Raw genomic sequence first — 17,660 nt, forward strand, 5'->3', positions numbered from 1 at the left:
TGCAACTGGTGTCTGAAGTCCGAAGTCCAAGGAGGGGGTTGTTGGAACCTCCAGTCTATTGCTGGTCAGATGCACAGGTGATACTCTGGGATTGTGACTGCTGTTTGAAGTCCAGAGGCAGGAAGGGAGGAGGATGGGGAGTGGGAGGGCTGTGGAGGCAGTCTTGTAAGACTGAATCCTTAACCAGTGGGATCCATGCTATCTCCAGGTAGATAATGTCAGAACTCAGTTGAATTCTTGGATACCCTGCTGTGTCCAAGAATTGCTTGGTGTTGTGTGGGAAGTGCCCCTGCTCTCAGCACACGTCTTGGAATTGGTGATCAGAACCACTGAAAGAGTATCTTTATCCCAGATTTCTCCTCTGAGTTCAACTCTCTAATGGCCAACTGCCTATTTATATGTGCATCTGTAGGTGCCAGAGACATCTCAGAATTATCCCAGGAAAGACTGAACTCTTGACTGACATCTTCCCTTACCTATAGTGCCTCCCTCTCCTTCCTCTTAATTCTCTATTAAGGGTCAGGGAACTGTGGACTGTGGGCTAAATCCAACACCACCCTGTTCTTATAAATAAAGTTTTACTGGAACACAGCCATGCACATCCTGCATGTATTGGCTGTTTTTGCACTACAACAGCAAATTCTGAATTATATACTATCTGGCCTTTTCCAGAAAAAGTTCACTGATCCTTGCTCTTTTCAATGTAGTTATCACAATTTGCAACTATTTATTTGTTTTATTACATGGTTATTTACCTATCTCCCTTATTAGCATGTAAGCTCCCTGAGGGGAAGGACTCTGGCTTGTTTGTTCTTAAACTGTTTCTCCAGCGCCTAACAGCACCACTGTCTGGCCATGATAGGCACTCAATAAACAGTCACTGACTGGAATGAATGAATGAATGAATGAATGAATCACTTTTCTTAATTTATTTTGCTCTTTTGCCTTAGCACAAAACTTCCATTCTTGGTTATCCTCTAATGTCCTCATATCTTAGGAAAGAGAAATTTCATAATAGTTAGTCCTCTCAACTTCTTTCTCTTCTACTCTCTCCTCTTTCCAGATTAATCTTTCTAAGACAGATCTCAGATATATCACTTTCCTGCATAGTAACCTGGAGACCTAAGGACTCACCCATAATCATAAACTTCTTAACCTGCTATCTAAGGCCCTATGACTCTAGCATCATCCTATCTTTCTAGCCTTCACTCACTTCTCTCTACATATACTCACTATGCTTCCTTGTCCCAAACCTCCCTACCTCTCTGTCTTATCTACTTGTAATGTTCTTCCCTGTTACTACCACCTCCACCTGTCAAAATCCTGTCCAACCTGCAAGTATTTCCTTTAAGCTGTCTCCTTAATCCCCTCAAAAGACATCTTTCTCTTCTTTGAACTTCTAGAGCACTTCTATAGTAATTTGTGTGTCATTTCTCCACATTGCCTTCTCCCCTTTAGCTGGGAAGCTCCTTAAGAAATCACACTTTACACATCCTGTTATCTTCTGAGGTACTTAGAACACTATGTTCCTAGATCTCAGTACATAATCGTTGAATGAATAAATTGATGATTCTTATTTTTATCTCTAATTAAAATCCTACTCATTCCTTACAGATCAGAATCTTCACTGGCCATCCCAGCCCTTGATTTTCTTCCTTTTTCTACTGCTTTGTATTTTGTTTCCATTACTTTCTTACCTTCCAATTAGATTGGAATCCCTAGAAGGCAGAGACTAAACCTTATTATATGTCTTTGTGTTCCTCTTCCTTCACCTTATAGTACCTTGTGCCTTTTAAGTGCTCAATAAATATTTTCAATGAGGCTGTAAAGAAGCCCCTCTTTTTTCCACCTCCTTTGCTGCTCTATGAACTATGATTGCCTTAGCTGAGAAAGCCAGTTTCTGAGACATGTTACTAATGAAGGTTGTGCCTCGGAGACAGTGATCTTGAATGAGGATTTGTAAATGAGTCTCCAGCTTCCACATTCATCAGCTTAAGAAGAGGATACTGAAAAGCTGCTCTTAAAAAAAAAAAAATCTCCTTACCTGAAGTTGGCTGGAGCTGCCTGAGCTACTAATCCCTGCAAGGTTTTCAGTCTCTGCCTTGAGCACTGAGAGCCTACTCTCGCCTTAACCTCCACGTCAGATCTCTCCATGGTAACACTGGAATGTTTGCTATTTTAGGAGAGCTGCCTCACTGCATGCAGTGATATTTACATTAGGTTCACAACAAGGCATAAATGCAATGGCTTGAGTGTCCACTGCTTTGCGTGAGTAGGAAGGTCCTGATGGCCTAATGGATGCCTCTCCCTAATTCTGCTGTCCTATTTCATTTTTTCAGCTAACCACAGTATAATTATACATTAATAAATATTGCTTTTACAATACTCAGGGGGAAAACGGAGAGGGAAAAAAAAAAGGAAAGAAACAAAACAAGAATTCCTCCAGGTATTCCTTCGCAAATTGCATTATTTCCCCCTGCCTTCACACCTTCCCGTCTGGTTTCATTTAAAAGGTTCTTCGAGATAAAGCTTCCACCATTCTGTAGAGTGGAATAATATCAATAAATGGAACACTTGCCAGGTTTTCCCTGCAACTCTGTGGATACCTTCACTAAGGAAGAGAAAAACGCTTCATAAACTGCATTTTATTAGATTTTTTGCCTCCCCCGTAAAAAAAAGATGTAGACAAGTTGCTGTAGGACAACAGCTCCATCAAAAAGCACTCTGATCACAGCAATGTGCTGTCTGCCTGAACGGACACGGAGGACTGAAAGCAAACTTGGAGTGTTGTTGTCAGTCAGAGGCATGTCAAGTGTATGGCCTTTTTTGCTGTTCTATGGAGTTAATTATATAAAAGAAGTTCGTAAGTATTATGCAAGGACACTCCTGCTAAAAGGGGTGCTATACAATGTTCTGGTAGAATAGAAAAGGGAAACAGAGGGATAGTAAAATCAGTTCAATCAAATAACCTTTATCAAATCTGTCTGTCTTATTTGAGGGAAGGAAGGCTCTGCAGTAAAACTTCCGGTACTCAGAGATTATACCCCAGTCCAGACTTTCATACTGGGATCACGTGAGAAATACTTATCTATGGGAGGTGGGGTAAGATGAGTGTTTTTCATTCGGCCACCTCAAACCTGGAAGTGTGAGATCTGTGAGCTCTCTTTCTCCTAAAGCCTAACTGTCATATGTATTCCCAATGGTGAGGGGCTGGGGGCGGGGTGGGTGCAGGAAGTGAATCAGTCCTCAGAGCTCAAGTTCTCTCATCCCCTAACTTCTATCAGGGATTCCAAGGATGGCCTTGCTGGGGATGAGGGAATTCTTCAGCCTCCGTGGAGCTGGCCCAGAGCTCAGAAATTGAACTTGTGCCTTCCACACTGTAGAGGAGTGGCTCCATGGTGAGGAGTGGCATGGCGGACTAAGGTCTGAGTATAACACAGCAGAACTAAGATGCTGCTACTGTTAGCAGACAAGGATAACACCCACAGCAAAGGCTTCAGGTGTCACAAATAGTAAGAGTTGTCACATATTACTGTAGAGACAAAGTGCTTAATAATTGGTTTTTATAATATTCTTTACCTTTATCAAATTCACAGAATGGACTACTGAAGCAGTTAATAGCTGTGTCAAACCATAATTTGCTGTCTGCAGAGGTGACTTCAATTATCTGCTCAGTCAGTCCTCTGTCTAAACAACTACCAGGATTATCTTTTTATAATGCAACTCATAAGCTTTTATTCCTGTTAATTTTTTAATTTTTAATTCTTCATTGCCTACAACATGAAGCCGTTAGCTTGACATTTTATGGGACTTTTTGGCTATGTATTCCATCATTCTCCATCACTTACCATATATTTGGTAACACCAATTACTCCCACCTCCTGAAATATGTTCCACGCCACTGCATATACTGTTCCCCTGCCTCGAATGCCCTTCTCCTACTTTCTACCTGGTGTCCTCAGCCCTAAGCCCCCCCCCCCCCCCAGGTCAAGGGTGACTACCAGGTGAAGCTTTCTCTGACTTCCAAAGGTAGAGTTAATCTCTCTCATCTCTGGGTCCTTTCAGCACTAATGAGCATATTTCTTTCTCTCTCTTCATTTTTCCTGCTGCATTATCTCTGATTGGCCTATAAGCCCTTTGAAGGCCAGGACCCCCTAGAGCAGTGGTTCTTACTCAGCAGCCACATCCTAGAGAGCATTTTGGAAATTTGTGGGGGTGCTTCTTGTTTTTGCTGTCCTTGCAATGATGGGTGGGACTAGCAGTGCTACGTAACTTGCAGAGGGCAGGACAAAGCATTGTTCCAAAATCTGAATGACTTTCAAATGTTCCTCTCGGCATTGACGGAGGTATTCAAACTGTTTGCATAATCATCTGAACCCAGGACTTAATTCTCTTACATGTCTGAACACAATATTAATATATTCTGATTTTTCTGTGAATTAAACTGCTATGTAAATAAGGGATGATTATTTTATTGGTATTTGGAAGGGGGATTCACCTAGAGTTTTTCACCTTGGTATTGCCACTTGATTACTAAAGGCACTGTCACTTGCTGTTCTTCAACTGGCAATATAACATGCCTGAATCAGACTGCTGTGACATTCACAGTGATTTCCCATACAGGTACAAGCACCTGACTATTTCTTTATATCTTTTAATATAGTTGTGCCCAAGAATTTGCATATTAAAATAAACATCATCTTATTATAAATTAATGTCTTTTGTGTTTCATGTTGTTCAGTATCTACTTCACTGGGTTGCTTTGAGGCTTAAATTAACTTAATATATAAAGTATTTGAAGCAGCACCTGACACATGGAAAATGCTACAATATGTGCTGATGTTATTGCCACAGAAAAGTTGTTGAATATTCACTGATAAATATTTTAAATTATACTTGGAATATGTGTTTAAGAAATCCTGTAAATTTACTTCTAGGTTTTATCTTGTAACAGTCTGAACCATTTGAGTGTAACTAAATGATCCCAAGATGTTACAGAAAATGTGTCAATATTTCTTTGTGTCTAGGAGATTAAAGTGAGATACAGTTCTCATTGTGACGGTGTTCCCTGGATGATTCACACTCTGTTGTGGTCTTTCTGGGGATCAAGCAATAATACAAACTGGCAATTGTGAGTTCAGTCTTTGTCTATAAAACAGTTTTTCTATGAGTGGGGCTAACAGGTCCAGAGGGAGAATTGTGACCATTAATCTCATAAATAAATAACTGCTATACTTAATAATTTTACCTCTGTCTCTTATAAGACAAAGACAGTTACAATGTGAGTGAAGTTTGCAATATCTGACTTATTGACCATGTCTTTTTTAGCTACTACTCATTTTAAGACAAGCCTTACTCTCTTTCAGGTTGTTTATATGGATAATAATAACAGTAGATACCATGTTTTGAGCACTACGCTAGGCACGTCAAATATATTATTTCTAATCCTTACAAGTAGATGAATGCTAGATATTTTTATCCCTATTTTACAGAGGAGGAAACTGTACTCGGAAGGGTTATATAACTTGTTCAAGGTTATACATCCAAAAAGCACTGACACTCAAATTCCAAAAAGACCTGAGCTCATTCTTTCATGACACTCTGCTTCCTGAGTTAAAAATCCAGCAGACTTCATACTAGAATCGGTTAGTGAAGGACAATTCTTTCTCTAAACTGGGACTTGACTCTGTATCCTTCCATAAGTCAATCTGAACCAGCATGGCTAAACGCTCCCAAGATGCTACATAAATCATTTCAGTATTTCTTTCTGTCTAGACCATAGAATGTAAGATTAGAAGCACAGTGATCAAACCCATCTCCTTTCTTTTAGAATCTGAACGCACATTCAAAGACGGAAGGTTTCAGAGGATTATCTGAATGCTCGCTAGAAGGCTGCACTCTCTGGCCAGGCCTCTGAACTGTTTTAGAAATGAGAATATAAAATAATTCTATGCACACTGAGCAGTACTTGGTGCCTACTTGTTTTTTTGTTTTTGTTTTCATTTTGTTTTCTCTTTCAAAAAGCAGACTCAAAGGGAGAAACTAGGAAGTAAGCCGTGAGAGGCTTTCTTTCCTCCACATTTGAGAGGCTTCCTAAAGCACAGCTTTACAAAGCCGGGTTTCCAAGCCAGTGCTCCTCAAAGTGGCCCACCACTGTGCTGAGATGCCATCCTCTCTGCTCTCAGGTGTGGATGGGCCTGAAGGTGGACACTGGTAACCACCTCCAACCATGTCCAGCCGTAGTCACTTACTTCAGAGTAACACAAACACAGAATCATTTCCTATGAAAATGAGCCTTCTGCGGAAAAGGCTGGGAAACAGTGCTTGACAGAATTAATAGCACAGTGTGATCAGGTTTGTAAATGCACAAAGAGTTAGGCAATAACAATACATTTTTACAGGTACTAGGCAACAGTAATGAAGCATATCAATTTAGTACAATTTACGTGACGATGCATCTCTTTTTTCTGCCCACACAATGTTATTATCCTCTGGATGCTGGACTTAACCTTGTTCTAGGTATTCCTTTACAATAGATTATAAATAATTTAGTCTCTTTCAAATTATAATTCTTCTGTTCTTCAAGTCTGTTTTAAAACTGATACGAAACCAATCCCAATGGAATTAGCATTGCATATATTGAACTACTTAAACCCAATTTGGTGCTTACCAAAGATACTGACAAAAACAATTATATGTACATAAATATATCTGTATGTGTCTCTAAATATAAAACTAGGGCAAGGAGAACAATTTTATTTCAGAACTTACATGAGTATTTTTCTTTCAAAGTGCTCGCTTTGCGGACTGTACGCTTTCCCCAATGACGCCAGACTCATTAAAGTAGAATGTCAGAATTATAGGAAACTTCGGAGATTATTTGGGCTAATTTTCCCATTTTATACATGTGGAGGCTGAGAAGCGATGTATCCATAGTCATACAGTTAATACAGAAAGAATCAGGATAAAAATCCAATTCTCCTAATTCCCAGCCAAGTTATTTCTAATTTAAAAATGTTATTGAATCTTCCATATATTTTAATATTTATCTTGCAAAAAGCCTATGAACTTTAATTTTTACTCATATCTATCAAATTACATGCATACACATCATTTCCTGAGTTTGTAAACCAGAACTTTCCAACCAAAGTGGATCCACAGTCCAAGAGGTTTACAGTGAAGCCAAGACAGTGATTTCTCCTGCCCTCACTGCAGCCCAGGCACCCAGCTGGCCACTTTCAAGTGAGAAGCTCCATCCATTTACTGCTACACCTTATAAATACTATCATTTGCTATTTTAGCCATGACATGGGAAAGGTGGGGAAACACTGCTTTAAACTAATCTTATCACTGCTCTTTTTATCCTGACTCCAAGCTTCATGTATGTGACCAATAAATTAAACTGCACACGTTTTGCTTTGTCATTGATCTAAGATTTGTAAAAATACCTGGTAATTGTTTATGTTGCTTGGGCACAGATAGATTCTAGGGTTTGTTCAGAAAGTGTCTTTTTAGTAAAAGTTGACAGCTACATGTAAGAATGAAATCAGAACATTCTCTAACACCATATACAAAAATAAATTCAAAATGGATTAAAGACATAAGTGTAAGACCAGAGACTATAAAACTCCTAGAGGAAAACATAGGCAGAACACTCCTCGACATAAATCGAAGCAATATTTTTTTTTCTGTCTCCTAAAATAAAGGAAATAAAAGCAAAAATAAACAAATGGGACCTAAATAACTTAAAAACTTTTGCACACCAAAAGAAACCATTGACAAAACAAAGACAACCTACTGACTGGAAGAAGATATCTGCAAATGATACGACCAATAATGGGTTAATATCCAACATATATAAACAGCTCATACAACTCAACATCAAAAAAGAAGAAAAAAACAACCCAATTAAAAAATGGCCAGAAGAACTCAATAGACATTTTTCCAAAGAGGAAATGCAGATAACCAACAGCACATGAAAGGATGCATGACACTGCTAATCATCAGGGAAATGCAAATCAAAACCATAATGAGATCTCATCTCACACCTGTGAGAATGGCTATCATCAAAAAGACCACAAATAACAAATGTTGGCAAGGATGTGGAGAAAAGTGAACCCTCCTACACAGTTGGTGGGAATGTAAAATGGTTCAGCCACCGTGCTAAACGGTATGGAGGGTTCTCAAAAACCTAAAAATATAGTTTATGATCCAGCAATCCCACTCCTGGGCATATATCCAGAGAAAACTCTAATTCAAAAAGACATGTGCACTGCAATGTTCATAGCAGCACTATTTACAATTGCCAAGGTATGGAAGCACCCTACGTGTTCATCAACAGATGCTTGGATAAAGGAGATGTGCTGTATACATACACAATGGAATACTACTCACCCATAAAAAATAAAATTTTGCCATTTGCAGAAACATGGATGGACTTGGATAGTGTTATGCTAAGTAGAATAAGTCAGACAGAGAAAGACAAATACTCTCATCACTTATACTGATATCACTTATATGTGGAATCTAAAAAATACAACAAACTATTGAATATAACAAAAATGAAGCAGACTCACACATACAGAGAACACACTTGTGGTTACGAGTGGAGAGGGGGAAGAAGGGGCAATATAGGGGTGAGGGAGTGGGAATTACAAATTATTTGGTGTAAGACAGGCTCAAGGATGAATTGTACAACACAGGGAATACAGCCAATATTTTATAATAACTGTAAATGGAAAGTAACCTTTAAAATTGTAGATAAAAATGATCTAGCTCCATAAAAAGGCTATGAAGAAGTAGAAGCAACTAGGTGCAAACAAACAAACAAACAAAAGTTGAGTGAAGAAAAGGAGTTTCCTCTGAGGCAACCTCCAAGAACAACAATACAGATTAATGCAATTATTTTCACAACAGCAATGGTTCTCTCTTCCATACTGAAACCACATCATACATTCTCTATAATTATACACCACTCAGCGTGGCAGGCAGAATTCTAAGATGGCCACCGAAATCTCCACGTTCCGGTATCCACACCACTGTATAATCCCCACTCCCTGAGTGTGGCACGAGCTGTAACTTGCTTCTAACCAACAGAATATGACAAAGGTGATAGGCTATCACTGCATAGTCATGTTATGTTATACGGCAAAAGTGAAGAGGTGTTGCAGACGTAATTAAGGTCCCTACCCAGCTGACTTTAAATTAACCAAAAGGGGTAGTATACCGATGGGCTTCACTTGTTCAGCTGAACCTCTTAAAAGAGTATCTAGAAGTGAGAGAAGCAAGGGACCGTCTCTCACCACTGCTGGCTGTGAAGAAGCAAGCTGCAGTGGGGAGGGTATAGCTCAGCGGTAAAGCTTAGCATGCATGAGGACCTGGGTTCACTCCTCAGTACCACCATTAAAAAAAGCAGCAGCAGCAGCAAGCTGCCATAACTTCTACCGTCACACGGAAATATTCTTCCAATAGCCAGAGGGAGCTTAGAAGTGGATCCTTCCCTAAGTGAGCTCTCCGGCCAAGAAAGCAGCCCAGCTGACATCTTGATTTCAGACCCAGGAGACCCTGAGCGGAAAACCCAGCTAAGCCATGCCTGGACTACTGACCCATAGAAACTATGGGGTAGTAAGTGTACGTTGTTTTGAACCACTAAGTTCATAGTAATTTTTCCCACAGCAATAGAAAGTGAATACACGTAGATGTATATATTTTTTAAAAGAAGAGCTCGTGAAAGCAAGAGGCAAGTGCCTCAGGAAGGACAGCCCAGACCTCACCTGCACGTCCATGGTGGCTGGCTCCTCCAACAGTTCTAGCAGGTGCTGTTTCTCCTGCGATAGTTGTTCCACAAGCTTCTCCTGGGCAGCCAGGCTCTGACTCAGTTCTTCGATTCTTCTGGAGCAGAAAAAAGTAAGGACAATTATCATGACACTAATATTACCTTTACTTCTCAGCCCACTCCAAAGATAGCATGGTCCAGTTCAGTAAGTTTCTACCTTTCTGAGTCATCAAACTCTTGGGTAGTTTTCTTCAGTAAGCCATGTATTATCTACCCCAGTCCCCAGATAGATACACAAATGATTTTTTGCTTACATTGACCTCCTAAAGCCATTCCATGGATCTATAGACCATAGGCATAAAACTCTTCAAACAAGGGTCAGAGTTGTGGGTGGTTTTTATTTTTTTTAGATGTTACTGTTACTCCATTCAAAAAACAATTATTAGATAACCATTATGTATATATAATTCAGTGCACATACCAAATACTGGGAATATAAAGATGGAAAACGTGCAATCTTTGCTCTGTAGAAACTTAAATTCTTTCGGTTTGTGTACCAAGAGTTGGGAGTGGGGAGGAACGGCTATATAAACAAATAACAGTAACAGAATTCAGTAAGTGCTACCACAGCAGAGGTATATACCATAGAGTACACCGTGTGGTCATGGAGCTGCAGGAAGAAAGATAAAGAAGAAGTGATTGATTTGACTTGAGAAGAGTCTGGGGGAAGATCAGGAGAGGAGATTTTGAAGACTGGGTAATTTTCCAAGCTCAGAGGGAGAAGCTTAAACAAAAGGAAGGAAGACATGAAGATATAAGATACATAGGGAAATGTCACTGGAAGGCAAAAAGGGGGAAGGCTGGTGGGAAGAGACAACGGCTGGAGAAAAGGCTGGAAATTTAGACCGGAATTAAGTTGTCCAAGACTGTGCGTGCTGTGTGGAAGTACATAAAGCATGGTTCAAATCAATAGTTATTCATCACCTACTGTGTGCCAGGCATACCCTGCTGTTTCTCTGTATGTAAGTCTTCGAGTACTAGAGATACCTGTCCTTGGACGATGTGCTGGTACTAGACGAAATGTTTCCAAGTATGCCTGTTATTCCTGTGTAAGTGTGTAAGACAGGGATAGCACCTCGGGAAGAAAACAGTTTGGCAGAAAGGTGAGGGGTCCCAGAAAGTCAAGTAGGAGTCTCACAGGCAAATTATACATTCATTTGAGGTATGAGGATCAGCTAAGATTTAGGGATGAGAAAGAACTTTAAAAACTTAAAAACATTATACAGATTCAAGCCATAATGATAATTATGATGATGAATGTGGACTCTATATTAAATTCCCTACAGTATCTGTGCTGTCACATCTCTGCTTCTCTCAAGCCTCAAACCTCACTCATCACTTCAGCCCTTTGACCCTTAGTCTCCACAGATGATCTATTCTCCTATTTTACAAAGCTATTCAAGGCCATCTTATATGAACATCCTCAGTTTGTCAGATGTGCATATGTTTTCTTTCCTTCCTTCCCTTCCCTTCCTTTTTTTTTTTTTTTTGGTTTAACAAGTGTTTATTGGAATACAGAGATGAGACAGAGTCTCAGGGAACCTAGCAGGGGAGATTCAACTCCACGCTGAGAATTCTACAATAATGGATGTGCATATAAAACAAAGCAACAACATAAAGACTTAATTTTGCTGTCATAAAAGCCTTCGCAGAAGTAATGACAGACGCCTTAGAGGGTTTTGAAGAATGTTGAGGAGTCCACTAGGAGGGGAAAATACAGATGTTTCCCACGGAAGGAAGAACATGAGCAAAATTCTAGAGACCTGACATATTATATGCTCCTGGAAACACCATTACTTCAGGGTCTGGATTCCAGCAATGTCTGAAGCCATGTCACATAACACTCTAAATGCCAGTTTCTTCATTTATAAAATGTAATAATCCTTATCTCATAGGATTGTTCATTTGATGAGAGAATTAAATGTTATGGGAGAATTAAACAAGAATGTAAAGTACTCAGCTGAACTGTACAGGAAGAGCTCAACAAAGCTGAGTCATCATTATTATATCGAGTCTGGCATCAGTGAAGGGTGAAGGGGTCATGGTAGGGGGTGAGCCTGGGAGAAATCAAGGGTCAGGTCATAATAGGCTTTGCTGGCCACGCTAAGAAGAACAAATGTGTTCTTATTTCCTACAGCTGTTGGAGAACTTTTTAAATGGCTCTGCAATAACATGATCAGATTTGTGTCTCAGAAAGATCACCTTGGTCACTGTGTGTACACTGTGTGTTTTCTACCTATTCAGCTAAAAACCACTTGAGGCTTCTTATGCCACCATAGTATCATGCATCGAAGAGGCTAAGCTGTCACTTTGACACTGTTGAATTTTCCTCTTCAAAAATGCTCTGAATTGTTAGACTGGGATGGAATGGAGAGGGTAGGACTGGAGGTAAACAGAAATTAGGAAGTTGCTGTAATAACTGAGACACAGAGGTGGCCTCAACCACTGCCCACTTACTTACCACTTACCCTTATTACTTACAAAGCCAGCACAGTCAGACCCCCTGTTCCCAGTACAGCTTACCTCTCACTGGCTTTCCCCGGACCCTCTGCTCTGGTTGTGTAGAGCTAATTGCTGGTCTTGAAACATCCCTTCCCTGTGTCTTCCCATCACGCTTTCTCTTCCTGTAGAGAATACTTCCCCTCCTCAACCACTTCCTACACTGTTTCTTCTAACTCCTATTCATTCTTCAAAACTCACCTCAGATTTCAGCCCTTCCAGGAAACTTCCACCTCGCTCTTTTAGTCTGGAATAGATGACAATCCTAAATGCCACCCGGGCATCCTGTGTTACTTTTATCAGAGAACTTATTAAAATTGTGGAACATGTTCCATGCTGAGAAGAAAAGGGTCTTTTATCTCTGCCACCTCAGTGCTCAGCCCAGTATCTGGCATATACCAGATGCTCAATAAATGGGAATAAGTGAATCCATGTCTTTTGTTTGCCACTGATGAGGAAAAAATCATAAATTTTCTATGGCAGGATAGTCGAACTAGACAGAAAGAAAAAACAAATGATGTGCCCGTTTGTGATCGGCCTTTCCCAGTGTGCAGTGTGCTTCTGCTTTCTATATTAACTAGGCCTCCTCAAAGCACAGGGATGAAATCAACCTTTGAGAAAAATTCTATGATTAATATTTCCTTTTCATCTCATACAAGGGATCACATTGACCAAAGGTTTGTTCTGTAGATGCACAGCTGACTAAAAAAAAAAAAAACTTTGATGAACTGTGTGCACAAAGCTAACCTGTCAGTATGATACATAAATTCTTAAAAATGTATAAAACTGCATCTCTAACTCCAGATCAATGGAGCAGTTCTCAGAGCTGCTGAGAATCTGTTTCCCAGGTTTTAATCCTCAATTTGGCTCGAATAAAATTCTCTTTTCTTTTTTCTTAGCTCGATTGTTGTTTGACTTTTCGTCGACACTGCCATGTTCTGCTTATACCTACTTAAGTCTCCTGGTTGCCAATAAGTTAGTTCTGTTAATGGATACCGTTAAAGACTCAACCCTGAAAAGAAATTCTTTGTAGGCACCATAAAGTCTTAGAAGTGCTGACAGTCCACCATAAGCCCTTAAAGGGAGCAACGCAGCTGCTAGACTCTCAGCCTTGAGAGAAGGCAAAACACAGCCGCAGACAGAACACAAAAGGCACCTACTTGTCCCTCTGGGCCAGGGCCTCGGTGTACTGGTTGGACTTGACCTGGTGTCCAGGTTCCTCTCCCCTGTCCTTGGTAACTCCCTTCAGTTTCTCTGCTTCCACCAGAGCTGCCATCCGTGCAGCTTCATTTTTTGCTAGCCTGGATTCCTGCAAAAAGGAAAAAAAAATCAGAAAGAATAAAAACTGAAGGGCTGCAAAGTCCCCACCTAGACTAAGAGCCCGAAAACCCACTTGATGAGTTTGGGGAGGAACAGGGGGAGGGGAAAAGTGCCTGCCAGGAGGCAGAGCAGTAGGGAAAGAGGCAAAAGAGGACCCCCTGGCCTTGGACCTCCAGAACGCCCACTCACCTCCTGCAGAAGCTGGATCTTATTTTCCAGGAGCTCGTAAACATGCTCCGTCTCCTTCTGTCTCTCCTCAAACTGGCGCCGGAGCTCAGCTTCATTATGGCTGTTGAGATTTTCCACATCAGCGCTAAAACCACAGAGCATGAGCCAGTCAGAGCCAGTCATGTAAGTCAGTGAGTGGACCCATTAGAGTTGTCTCAGGAATTCAGTCACACTGACAAGAAGGAACATGAAGCATTTTTTCCCTCTGCAATTATTTATAGAAATGCTCTTTGCAACTTTTCAGGTAATCTTTCAGGAACTCTAATCTTTTTCTTGCTTGTCAATCAGAATATACTCGACTCCCTAGAGGCTTTGTTATTGCTATGGTTTCAAGAGGAGAACCTTTCATTTGGAAGGCAGAGGGTCATCAAACGGTTTAGAACTCAGCATCCATGGTCACCATCCCCTGTCCCTGGGCTCTTCCACTTAGACTGCTCTCCCAGAGGGCTTTGCTAGTCCCTTGCCTTTCTTGCTGTTTGAATTTAGAGTGTTCTTTCCATTTAGGTTGCTGAAAAGGAATATCCATTTGGACAGAAATGTTCTCCTCCTTTACAGCCAATGACCCACAGACTGTCCTGAACCTGGGCTACCGACCCAGAGTTCTATCCAGTTTTCCCATGGCCCCATGCAGAAAGCAGACATTTAATCTATGGACCGGGTTCTGGCCCAGCTTTCCTTCTCTGAGGTCCTTAGGAATGAGTGTCCTGGCACTAGCTTGAAGCGGGTAAGGTATCACCAGCTTATTTATAGCTCACAACAGCTGTCTTTGGATGTCTGAGGATTACAAATTTGGGGGCAGTATCAGGTGCTGAGTGATCTTAATTCCGGTTTGGTTTTATTCCTGTTTTAAGCCATTTGTTGAGAACCGTGGACCATCTTCTTATTCTCAGGGCAGAGAACAATACTGAACCTTCGTGGACTCATGATAAATCAAAGCTGCTCTATCCAAGCCCAGTAGTACTTTAATATTTGGCTCAGAAGGTTGTGTCCATGATGACCAAATGGAGCTTCCCTAAAGGTTATGGGGACACTACTCAGCATTGTCCCAGACGCTGTATTTATCTGAAGCTCCCATGTAATTATACAGCCGCTTGGGGGTAGCAGGGACTTGGCTGTACAAGTGACACAAGTCAAGGGAATAACCTAAGACCCCTAAATACGCAGACCTCAGGAATCATCAACTTTTACTTTGACTCCCTATTTCCTTGATGAATGCAACAGACAACAGCTAACTACAATATCTTGAGATTGGAAGTTACATATTTTCTTAGTAACTCAGCCAGGAATGCCTGATTTAATAGGCTACAGCTGTTGTGAAGTCAGAAGCGCCCTGAACTTGATTCCAGAAGATGTGGGCTCTGCCACTCATTTGAGAACACTTTAACACTCTGTACCCTAGTTTTCTCATTTCCAAAAATAGGCTAATGCCACCTAATTAAGTTGAAATGACATAAATTTTTTAATAAAGCACTACACAAATCTCAAGATTTATAACTCAATTGTTATTGTAAGTTTTCCTAAAATATGTTAGCTCACCTATGCCTTAGTAAGTATTTAATAATACCAGCATGTTGTATATAGTTGAGTCTAGTCTGAGTATTCTGATATTGCTGGACTATCATTCTAAGTATCAAGAAATACTGCAGAGATAGAAGGAATGCCAGGTCAGACTGAATGTGTACTGAGTTTATGATATAATCTGAAAATTATTTTTAATAACAATTTCAACACTTGTCATTTAAAACTAAGAATTTCTGAATTATAAAAACTATAAATTATAAAAGTAACCATCCTAACAATACAGAAGTAAAGAAAGAAAAAAAAAATACGCCTACCCCTCGCACAAACTCCAATCTCATTCCCCTGATACAAGCAATGTTTAAGAGTTTTGTATGTAACCCTGCAGTTTTTTTTTCTATATTCAAGCAAATACATGTACATATAGACTGTTTGTCTTTACCCAAAGGGGTTTATACTATAAGCATCAACCAATACTTTTTCCTCTTACTCAGTCTATCAGGAACATTCCATCAGGATAATAATACAGAGTTAACTCATTCTTTTTAATGACTGCATAATGTTCCACAGTGTTAATATCAAAATGTCTTTAACCACTGCCCTACTGATAAATAGTTGCTCCAATTTTTTTTGCCATTACAAATAATGATGCAAATATCATTATACATTTATCCTTTCATATCCATACTTTTATTTGTGAGGACTAGAATCCTTGTAGGGATTATTTGATCAAAGGAAATGCTTATTTTTTTACTTTGATAGGTAGTGCTACATTCCAAAAATGTTAGCACAATTCACACTCTCACAAGCAATATATGAGAGTGCCCATTTCCCCCAAACTCTATGTCAGCCCTTGATGTCATCAGTAGATTATTGAGGAAGTTTATAAGCTTGGGTCCGATGAATTTACCAATCTATATCCAGGTCTCTCAGACTTAGTAACAGGCAAAGAGCCCAAGGGAAAGAAAGCACATTGTTTCAGTTCCTGAATTGGATGCAATATTCAAATACTGGAGACAAGGTTGAGGAATTTGGTTCCAAACCTACTGCTCTCAGTTAATGAGCCAGACTCTGGAAAGGACCAAGAGCTCAACTAGTTCAAACTGCCACTCACCATGTTTTGTCCAGATGCTGTTTCTTGTCCTGGAGTTCTCGTTTCAGGCTCTCTACTTCAACCTTCAGCTCGATGTTCTGCAAAGCACACAGGAATTAATCATCATTAACTGCCATAGACCCTCTATCCTGGAACCAAGTTCCTACTTGAGTCTTGCATTACTCCACAGATTCTCATCTCATCTTAGCCCTCTTCATAGACCTTGGCATAAATGAGGACTCAAATAGATCTGTAACCTAGTCAAAGATGAATAAACTGTACAGTGTCAAAACGTCCCAGAGCTACTAATCTGTTCTCCCACCTGGTTCATCACTGCCCCTGGATGATGAACACTGCCCAAGCCTGTTCACTCTCCAAAGCAGCAGAGGACAAAGTGCATATAAAAATAACTTCAAACTTCTGGTCAAGATGGTGGAGTAGTAGGACCACGAGTTCGCTTCCTCTCAAGATTATAACAAAATCACAACCCATCAGCAGACATCCTGAGCCCACAGCCACCTCTAGACATGCATCTAGACAAGGCTCTACTCACCAGAGGTCCAGGATCAAGCTTCACCCAGTAGTGGGCAGCACTGACTCCTCCTGCCAGGAAACCCACACAAGCCTCTAGTCCAGCCTCACCCACCAGGGGCAGATACCAGAAGTAAGACAACAACAATCCCACAGCCAGTGGAAGGAGTCAAACGCAGGCCAGTCTCTAGCCTGGGGCCAACTGGACCCTGGCCCTTGAATGACAAGGGGAGAGCACACTGCTGGGACACACAGGATGTCTCTTACAAAGGGCCACTTCTCCAAGGTCAAGAAACATAACTAACCTATATAAAAATACAAATAGAAATTTAGACAAAATGAGATGGTAGAGAAATATGTTCCAAGCAAAGGCAGAAGATAAAAAATCTCAGAAAAGGAAGTAAGTGATGAGGAGATAGGCAATCTACCTGAGAGTTTAGATTAATGACTGTGAAGATGATCGGAGAACTCAAGAGGAGAGTAGATGTACATAGCAAAGTTTTTAGCAACAAGTTGGAAAATATGAAGAACACCCAAATAGAGCTGAAGAATACAATTATTGAAATGAGTAACACACTAGAAGGAACCAAGAATAGACTAAATGAGGCAGAAGAATGGATCAGTAAGCTAGAAGAC

General features: G+C 40.4%; 1 protein-coding gene across 4 annotated transcripts in view; it reads right to left on the minus strand.

Annotated features, from left to right (window-relative positions):
• Positions 1-17,660, minus strand: part of PDE4DIP (phosphodiesterase 4D interacting protein) — a 194,668-nt gene that overhangs the window by 82,459 nt on the left and 94,549 nt on the right. For all 4 annotated transcript variants that reach the window (XM_072967889.1, XM_072967890.1, XM_072967888.1 and 1 more), the window contains exons 5-8: positions 16,515-16,591; positions 13,844-13,967; positions 13,495-13,643; positions 9,774-9,891 (exon numbers count right to left, since the gene is read on the minus strand). In XM_072967889.1, coding sequence (XP_072823990.1) covers positions 9,774-9,891; positions 13,495-13,643; positions 13,844-13,967; positions 16,515-16,591 — 468 coding nt within the window. The remainder of the gene's footprint in view (positions 1-9,773; positions 9,892-13,494; positions 13,644-13,843; positions 13,968-16,514; positions 16,592-17,660) is intronic.

This window comes from Vicugna pacos, chromosome 9 (assembly GCF_048564905.1).
Source record: "Vicugna pacos chromosome 9, VicPac4, whole genome shotgun sequence".
Taxonomy (NCBI): domain Eukaryota; kingdom Metazoa; phylum Chordata; class Mammalia; order Artiodactyla; family Camelidae; genus Vicugna; species Vicugna pacos.